Source organism: Anguilla rostrata, chromosome 14 (genome assembly GCF_018555375.3).
Source record: "Anguilla rostrata isolate EN2019 chromosome 14, ASM1855537v3, whole genome shotgun sequence".
Classification (NCBI taxonomy): Eukaryota; Metazoa; Chordata; class Actinopteri; order Anguilliformes; family Anguillidae; genus Anguilla; species Anguilla rostrata.
The window spans coordinates 22,402,569-22,412,776 of NC_057946.1; the positions used below are offsets into that span (position 1 = coordinate 22,402,569).

The window sequence follows — 10,208 nt, forward strand, 5'->3', positions numbered from 1 at the left end:
CAGGTTTCAAGTATTTGCATGACATATTTAAATAGAAGTTTACAGATGTTCTGGGTGTTTGCGGTATTTTGTAAGGGCTCAGTTATCATTATTAACAGATAGTAAGCGACTGACATTCATATATTTTTGACATTCCAAAGGCTTTCAGAAAGATTACTGTAAGCATAACCAAAGGTGTTGATTCTTCTGGAGGAATAGTTTTTTGTTTTAAATGCATTCCAACATGAAATCATTTCACAGTTGAAAATTCAAGCCAAATGTTCCATCACCAAACATAAACTGCTCATGGTAATGAAAGCATGAGCAATCAGATTAACTCACAGTGGGAGGCATACATTCACACAGGTATGTACGGAAGTTGTGGTATACAAAGTCAAACCTCTCGCCTCATATACTGAATTGAATCAAACCCATTAATCGGTTCACCACTTTTACCATTTCTACAATAACATAAAATACAAACTACAACTACAAAGATTAGCACCACACAGGTTGAAGGTTAGAAATATTTACGGCCATTTATTTACAGTACATCCCCAATCCAAACTTCTGGCCGTGTAAAATAATCACAAGCAACTTTACATTTAAGTGCATCTTCAAATTTCATATCATACTCCTTGTTGACATGGTGAACAGCAAGTGAAAATTGCTCATATTCAAGAATGTCACAAGTCTAATTTGCAATGACAGCAAAATTCAACTGCTGCCAGACACATCACAGACCGAATCCCAGAGGAGTTTGTTTCCTAATAAGGCACGTAACTCATTTATTGTCTCATGAGATGTATTCATTTTGAACTAAATAGTCCTTTAGGGATTCATTATCCAGGGCTCTAAATGTAAGCAAGTCGCTTGTCCTTGCCATTTCGTTTTGTCCACATATGGGCATTCCTCGTGTCTGCAGTGTAGTGTGGGGGTCACGCTATATTTTTTTTAGGTGGACAGTGTTAAAGCGTAGCGTAGCCCACTGTTTCACAAATGTCAATTCCCCTTAGTTAACGAAACATATACATGGGTAAGAACTTTGTTATTCTAGTCTGATGAGAATATTTATTTTGCAAGGCTTCCAGCTACTGAGCTGTGGCTATTTGAGGAAATGTGGGTCCCCTCTTTTTACTCATGCAACTTCAACCCTCCTTCTGCGCAGAAACAGTGTTAACATTAAAATGACTGAAGCTTCAGTCTGGCTCAGGCAGTTCTTTGGGATTTTGGCTGTAGGAATGAGCCATTTTCCTCAGGGAAAACACATTCTTTGAGGGAGATTTTGAGGCATTAGAAGCTGCAGATAACAGCATGATTTGTGCAAATATTGTCACGGTCAAGCTCTCCGCTCAGTGGGGTATTTACAATACTAAAGGTAATTATGAAAATGAGGACAAAAAGAAACGATAAATTTAAATGACACTACTGGCTTCTAGCAAACTGGTGAGGAGATCAGATAAGATTTAAGAATTAATACAAGTAAATTAAATGTTCACAAGCTTCACTGCGGAACAGTTTTCATTCACATGCTAACCTAGCGACCCAACTTCTCTATAGCTCTCATCTCTTATGTTCATAAAGGTAAAATTTCACATGATGATGGCCTTGTAGCAGAACATTGCAGAGCCTTGATACTTTGCAGCAGCTATTTGGATGACTCTTGCGAAGCATGATTTCAGATTCAGTATGCATTGTCATTAAGTAGATTTAGGCGGGGCGCCACAGTCAAACCCGAGTTATCCAATATTTATGTGGATAACCAGGGTTTGAAGCCCACTGTAGATGGATGAATTTTAATGTTTTTTCGGCTATCCTGCTGAGAAAGCAGTCACTTGACAATCACCCCCACATCTACCATTCATATCATGCAATACTCCATTAAATTATTAAAAATTATATATATAATCCACATCCTTTGCAATTTAAGAACACAAATAAGAACACGTTACATCATGAATATGATAACAGCTAGGGTGTGTTAGACATGACAAAGTGACATGATGCCATGCCCTTCACCATGCCAATATTCCCAATATAGCCTAGCACAGGTCGAAGTTCCTTATAGTTTTCTAAAATTGATGCATCCATAGCTATCCTCACAGACTCAGCGAGCTAATAAAACGGACAGCTTTAATGAACAGAGGTATCCTTCTGCAAGCTAAACTTTCTCTTTCACAAGCCAATAAGAGTTCCTTTTCTGAAATGAGCTAGTTTTTGCAGAGAATCTTATTCATTTCACCCTTTGATGGTGAGTTTTTGTTTTTTTTCCTTTGGCCACCAATAAATGAAAGGGAGCACAGCCCATTTGTAAGATCTGTACACTCAGCCAAGGAGTCCGAATGAGAAAATTGTCATGTTTTATTTAGCCTCATTGTTTAAAATGTTATGTTAGCTAGAATCCTTATTGAAAGAAAAGGAGCAAAGATATGAAAGGATGTATAAACCTTCATTTTAGCCAAGCTGTGTCCTCAATATCAGCACTGCTAGAAAGGCCAATCACCACTCAGCTTGGGGTAGAGAGGAAATTCATTACAAAGCCAGTTAAACTGGGGGATGATAAGAATTTTTAAGAAATTATTTAGAAGTATTAGTATTGAAATGGTTGCTTTTTTAAACTTTGCCAATTTTCTGGTTAAAATGAACATGAATGACCATTCATAATTCAAATACTAAGCAGATCAACTAGATCTGTTGTCAAGGGGGATTGTATAATTCCTGTGAGGAGGACTTCTTTTGGACAGTCAGCTTTTTCAGTGAGGGCAGCTCACACATGGAATAAACTTCCTACACACATGAGAAACTGCAGCACGTATCGTTCATTCACAACTTATCTGAAAGTGTGGTTAAAAAACAACCAGATGTGTGACCATGCTCTGTAATATCCCAACATATGCGCCGTCTGTTTCATGTATAACAATCTTTGTTTTAACGTATTTGTATTATGTCTGAATTTATATTTTGTATTTGTTGTTTTTAATGTACCTGCCCAGGGACTACAGTTGAAAGTTAGCCATGCTGGCTAAACTGGCACATTTACAGAAATGTTTATTAATGTGCACTGTCCCTGTAAAAATGAACTTAATAAAGTAAAGTAAATACCAAATACCAAAACCTAATAGTTTAAAAACAGTTTTAACAATGTTTGTTGTGACTTCACAATAACTTTCAAGGGACATCCTGAAAACTGGAAAAATGTATGTTACATCAGCTAAGTTATCCTATTTCTTTAATATGGTTTGTCTAACCTTAATACTAACAATAATATTTTTTTAAGGTTAAAACAAGAGAGATTGTTATGCTGTGGGTATAGACTAATGCTGGCTTGAGCCAACATTAGGCCTGGTTTAGGAAAGACGTCATTATGCAATCTATGCTTGTGTGGAACTTGTCCTGGTGCAGCCAACATAGTTGCCCATTTTGCAATGAAAAACAACAATAGCAGCAGTGCAGAAAATGGCTATTTCTCTTTGTCTGCTCCTGCTGCTATTGGTAACAAAGCTAGCCAATGAAACACCAAGTTTGCTTTGCCTGCCTCTATGTTAATTTAACATGAGGTTAAAAGCAAATGCATAATTCAAATTATAGCATCATAAACATAGTTTGATGCTAGTTTATATGGTATTTAAACGGCATACTATTGAAGGAGGAGTCTAAATTCATGTACCCTGAAGATTTCATTTTAATTCCATACAGTTTTGGAGCGATTTGTGAAATGACAGCTACGCAGAGGTGTATATCCTTTGGCATCTGCACTTGTGATTTCCCATCTAATATCAGATGCAATCTAATGCACAGAGAAATAAAAAGTGTATTAACTTTACAAGAGGCCACAAAATGAACATCCTTCATCACTTGATTGACACTCTTCATTAACAGTGCAAATGTTAGCACCTGGCAAAATAAAATTACCAATAATCTAGCCAATTTGACTAATGTTAGCCAGCTAATATTAGCTATCTAGCACACAGTGACATTAGCATTAGCATGCCAGGTAACTTTAATTCAATTAAATGCATTGAACATTATCATTCATACAATGAATACTGGTAAATAAATAAATAAATAAATAAATTTTTAAAAAACATTTTTTTTTTTTTAATTCTAATTTAACTGCACAGCCCTGGATTGTTTCTCAGCCTGGTGTCTTTAGGGGGGAAAAGGTGACTGCCCTCTCTCTTCATGGTGTGTACCAGTGCCAATGGTGCAAAGCAAATCACCATTTTGACAGTTGTGGTACTGTACGTGGGTCTCGAGGGATAATGCGAAATTAACAGTGATGCAAATACTTTCCTACATAATCTAGCTGCTAATTGTGCTGCTCCCAAATTGTTGCTGGTGCCAACATATTGAAGCTGGAAGTACAAGTTAGCATAATTAAAAGTTTTCAATTCAAATTTGTTAATTATTCCAAAACATATTTTGCGGCACGATGTTTTTCAATAGTTTGCAACTACTTCACCGTAATCTTATCTGAACTGTATGTCAACTAACTGTATGTGCCAATCGAATCTTGTGTGCAGGGCAAGTGTACGCCTATACATGTTTTTTGTAACCTGTCAAAGCTGTCAACTGTGTCAAGTGAATCATGTGTGCGAGGCAAGTGTACGCCCATACATGTCTTTTGTTACCTGTCAGAGCTGTCATTATTTTGCTTTCACTTTTGAAACGGCAAGATAGTTTCGCCACTTCACTGAGGGACAGCGACCCCCTACTTTAGTGAAGGCTACTACACACCCACAAAAGTTTCGCTGCGAACCGTATACTGTAAATGCACAGTTTACAATAACAGACCTCACCAGACGACGGAATGTCAAATGACCTACGATTAAGGGAAACCTTTGTGCGGTGCGGAGCGGGGGAGGCGTCAGTAAATGTGTGACATCGACACTGGGTAGTTTCAGGAACTGGAGAAAAAGGGTGTGTGTTATTAGTAATCAGACAAGCAAAAAGTCCCACAGTCGAACTGCCAGCGAGGGCAGACGAAGAAGCGGACAGAGGGAACAGATAGACTTCTACGTTACTTCTGTCTAGCTTTGTGTGGTTTACGCGCGTTTGGCATTTCTAATAGGCAAAGATATACTGAAAGAGAGCTGGATTATTCAAACATCACATTCCTTTCAGCTGAAACACTTCTGGTCGTGGTACGGATATCAAATTCTTTTTAAGGAGGATAGTGGATGCGGAGCCGGCTCTCAGCCTGCGTGGGTAATGTCTACGATGGATGGTATTTTATGTCATATTTCATCAGTCTGACTAATCAAAGGCACGGAGAACCGTTGAGTCACTGGATTTTCAACGGAAAGGTTATTTCTCAAGAGCAAGAAATATAAACTATCCATTTATTTGAGCATTACTCGGGATTTCCAATATCCTATTTGTCAAAACCATACCCGATTCGACGTTCACTGTAAGTACGTTTAAGTAAATTGTAAAACGCTACGTCGATACAAATTGTTTACAATGAATGAATAATAGCCTAATCATATGGGCTACTATTATTGTTGTAAATAAAAAGGCACACATCTTTTTGTCAGATGGAATAAAAATAACTATTTTAACAGTAATAACCCAGTGTTCTTAAAGTATTTCATAAATAGACATGTAAACTTAACTTGGACCAAATTATTATTATGGACCAACTGCCAGACAGGTACATTATGAAAACCTTAAAGAATCCTGTTATCTGTGTAGCCTATGTATGTATGTACGCACGTATGTTTGTATGTATGTATGTATATATGTATATGGGACTAGTTACGAACAGTTGTAACCTAATCAGTGTGACGAAAATCTTAAAGGGAGTACGTGCGTGAGTATCTGCGTCTGTAGTCGAAGGTCGCGAGGAGTCATTTGAAAGCTTGTTGCTCAGCGTGCAGTGCAAGTGATAATGAACTCGGACCGACTGAAGCTTTACTATGATGGTTGCATTTGTTCTTTCCTTTATGCTATTCACATAAATTTGGCATAGCATTTTAAATGTGATATTTCATTGTCTTAACAGGTGTTAAATTTGATGTACATAGAACTATGCTCCAGCTGATAATGCCTTTGTGGAAAATCTCATGCACCTGATCCAGTTTAATCAGATTATGAAGATATTGCATCACAGTGTCAATGACGGGTAAGATGGAGACCCCTTTTTATCACGATGACACGCCAAGACTTCCCAATTTTGGACAAATGTCAGATTATGAAAGGTACCACAGCCACAAGATGATGAGCAAAAAAAACATGGCAGGCCATCATTTCCACGGTGCTATGGGAGGCACCTCAACTCTAAAACTTCTACAGGAACAGCCTGGAACCAATGGCAACATCAATCCTAATAACCTAGGAATCACCAGCAACACAAACAGCTCTTTAATGCCTCCGACTGACATGAATCTCCTGAAGCTGGCATCCCCTGATTTAGAGCACCTAATAATTCAGTCTAACCAGGGTCTGGTGACGACCAGCCCAGCGCCTAATTCCACAGGCGGCCCCTTCATGTACAGGAACCAAGCAACTAACGAACAAGAGGGCTTTGCGGATGGCTTTGTCAAAGCACTGGCCGATCTTCATAAACAGAATCAGCTTATGGGGGCACCAATGTCCCCGTCCTCATCCATTCAAGGTCCTTATCAGAGGAACCTCATGTCCAGTGGAGAAATGCCCATCTACACTAATCTCAACAGCTACAATCCCAACCAGATCACAGTATCCACATCTTACACTGGCGGCCAGCTGCCTTACACGGCCTCCAGTCATGCCGCGAGCCTCAGCGGACAGGGGCAAAGGCCCCACCCCCACGGTCGCGGTCTGGACGCACCCCAGACGGTCCCTGAGGTGCCTCACCCGCCGGGGGACCCCGCCAGCTCCCCTCCCTCCCTCTCGCCCATTGACCTGGAGACCCAAGAGCGAATCAAGGCGGAGAGGAAGAAGCTCCGAAATCGCATCGCTGCATCCAAGTGTCGCAAGAGGAAGCTGGAGAGGATCTCGCGCCTGGAGGAGAAGGTGAAGGTGCTGAAGACCCAGAACTCTGACCTGGCCTCCACCGCCAGCATTCTGCGAGAGCAGGTGGCACAGCTCAAGCAGAAAGTCATGAATCATGTCACCAACGGTTGCCAGATAGCAGTGAGCTCAGCCACCATGGCAAAAAGTGGGGAGAGCACCAGCTGCTGAACTTGAATGAAGAGGTGGTTTTGCCATCACTGGTTGAGTCAGTGCTGTGAAGCAATTATCAGATAATAATAATTATTATTATCGTCATGGCAGCTGGAGTATGGAAGATGAGCGGCGAAGTAAAGCCCTAATGTCCTGACTTTTACACCCACTTTTCCAGCTGAGCTAACTACAAACATTGGGCATAAGATGTGGAAAGTCTGTTTTGGAGAAATGTACCGCAGAATGGCTTTTCAGTGCGCTCTGGATGGACAGCTACACAATTCAGATAGATACTGTAAATGCGGACACGCAAAAGTAACAATGTGCTCTCTGCGACAAGAAGGGAAAACACTCACTTTGAAAGTGTGACATATGACTAGACTTTCTTAGGACCCAGTCGAGGAGGGAAAAGGGAATCAGTTACAAACTGATATGTGGACAGGCATTTCATAGCAGCATAATGGAAGTATTTGGGATGGGGACAAAAAAAAATTAAAAATAAATCAGGGCATTCATTTGAAAAAAGGGAATCTGCACTTTGGAGCATCTGGAATTAAATCTCATTGGATTCCAAAGGGGGAAATTATTACCTTTTAGTCTCAAAACAGTGATTTATTTAGTGAACATGTACCTTTAGGGAAAGCAAGACCGAGAAGGGGGGATTATCCTGCTTTACAAGCATTCCAGTAAAATATTTTGTAATGTTTCAAGTTCAAAGAAACATTTGAAATGAGGATGAGCGATATAATGTGAATTTGAAGTTCTGTATAACGTGAATTTTGTTCTAAGTAGATCTTACATGGCACTTCTGGGCCGTGAGTTTATACTTGTAGTTGTCTCGAGTGAAAAATATTTCAAAGGTAAAAACATTATCTAGTAAAAAGTGTCCCCACATCATTGAACTTGATCTTTGACTGTGTTGTGATGTAATTACAAGTGCAGATTTACCTGTTTCAGTCGCATCTTTACAGTATTTTGGAATATATTGTTTGTTTTGGCTTCTTAATGTGAGATGTACAGGTATATGTATGGAAAAATGACATTATGAAATGACAACCTTTTTAAAAATACTCAATTTAAGTGTGTAAATGTTGTCTGTGTTTATTATTTAATAACATAGATAAGTATAATCAGATCCAACACAAAGCTACATGATGTATGATATTTTGATATTTTGTAAAGCGACCGGTTTTATTATAACAGACTACTTTTGATGGTTGTGTGTAATCATTGACCCTAAGCGGATTTGGAGGATTCTTCTGCATTCCAAGGCAAAGATCTTGCACTGTATTTTCCATAAGTGTGCCTAGGAGATGCGTATTAACAAACCGTTAAATGCTGTGTTCTGTGTCTTAACCTTGCGTTTTAACGGTTTGTTAACAATGAACAAAACTGTCAGGCTGTCATTTTGGATGGCATCGACTTTATTTAACATGCTGTGTTCAATTTGCACACTGTCCGGGTATTTAAACAATGAATAAGGCTGCATGTAAATGGGGAGGGAAATGACCGTGGGGCAAAGCTAGACAGACGCAAGACTGCAACAAGGGCTTTTGATCAATAGTATCTTGTTTGTACTGTTTTGTTTTTGATTTTTTTTGAGCAATCTATTTATGCAAAAATCCTCTAATATTTATGTTGTGTGTGTAAAAAAAGTGTAAAAGTTGAATTCCAGATGTCTTGTTGACATATTTTGAGAATAATATTGCACATAAATCAAAACATTAAATGATATCTGAAATATATTTGTCTCAGACTGTGTACAGAATATCAGAATATGAAAATACATTATCTTCAGAGATGTGGGGGACAAGAGGAAAGGCATGCCATTTCTTTCTGGGGGGGGGGGGGGGGGCATTCTTACAATTAAACTGAAGAGAGGATAGTGTTTGATTTGAGTAAAATGAATCCTTTCTCAATCCATGTTCATTATCATCTAAAAGAGTTTTCTGGCAATGTGCCAGTAAGATATAGATTTTAAAAATGATGCATTACCGTCTGAAGCACTGACTGGATACCGAAAGCATACTGTAGGATCAAATGCATATATATCCACACAACAGAGTTTTAAGAAAATTTAAAAATGTTGTATGAGCATTGCATTCAATTTTTGGTGCACTGACTCCTTAAATATTTATTCCATATGACACCTATAGTGTTATTTATACATATCTATATTCATATACTCAAATTAATTTGCAAACATAACAGGATTATTTTAAATAGATTTTGAAAATGAGTGTTGCTAAAGATATATTTATTTTTAAAACTTGAATAAGGCTTTTTGACATTGACTACCAATTATATTTTTGTACAAAAATGTTTTAAAATGTAAAAGTTCTTGAGTGCAAGCTGAAGTAAAGTATTCATACAACTTTCCATAATTTCTGAATGATTTATTAAGGATAGATTAAACTGGCCATTTATTTTTAAACACCAGTAGTTCCTACTTTATTGAGGCAAAACTACTACTGTCTTTGCATAATGGATCAATGATAGGCTCATGTATGTGACAGTATCTACTTGCAGCTATTTTGTGGCCAAGATAGAAGGATGTTTTATCAGCAAAACTTTCATGTACCTGTCATAATCACAAACATGTAGTTGCGATACACGTAGCATATGTTTTTTTGTTTTTTTTTACAGAACCATGAAGGTGTAGCTTTGTCCAGCCAGCTATGGTCGTTTTAATTCCAGGGAAAATAAAAGTTGTTTGTTTTGAAAAGACTTTCCTAGATGTAGTCAGATGACAAGCAATCAATTTAGTTTTTAGGTTTTCCTGTAATTTGGAACAGCAAAAAATGACAATTCCTTTCCCTAGGGTACAGTGGTGGGTATTCATTTTGGAGATTCTTGGACAGTTTTTTTAAATGTATTTAATTATTTTGTTGACCAATCAAACATGTTTTGTTTATATGCTTTCAAAAATTTGATCCAGAATTTATTTGGGCAACAATATGTAAACAACTCCTTTTCGGGACTTTCAAACTTTCAAGCCAACATTTTTGGGACTTCCATAAGTTTTCAAGCCAAATATGGTCCTGAAATCAAACAGATTCAAACCAGCACATTGTTGCAGAGTT

At 38.2% G+C, this 10,208-nt stretch overlaps 1 protein-coding gene across 1 annotated transcript; it reads left to right on the forward strand.

The window, feature by feature from the left end:
• The first annotated feature begins 4,666 nt into the window (after positions 1-4,666).
• On the forward strand, positions 4,667-9,878 carry june (JunE proto-oncogene, AP-1 transcription factor subunit). Its single transcript, XM_064308248.1, has 2 exons — positions 4,667-5,389; positions 5,984-9,878. Exon 2 carries the CDS (start codon positions 6,097-6,099, stop codon positions 7,141-7,143), a length of 1,047 nt encoding a protein of 348 aa, XP_064164318.1. The 5' UTR covers positions 4,667-5,389; positions 5,984-6,096; the 3' UTR covers positions 7,144-9,878.
• The last annotated feature ends 330 nt before the right edge of the window (positions 9,879-10,208 follow it).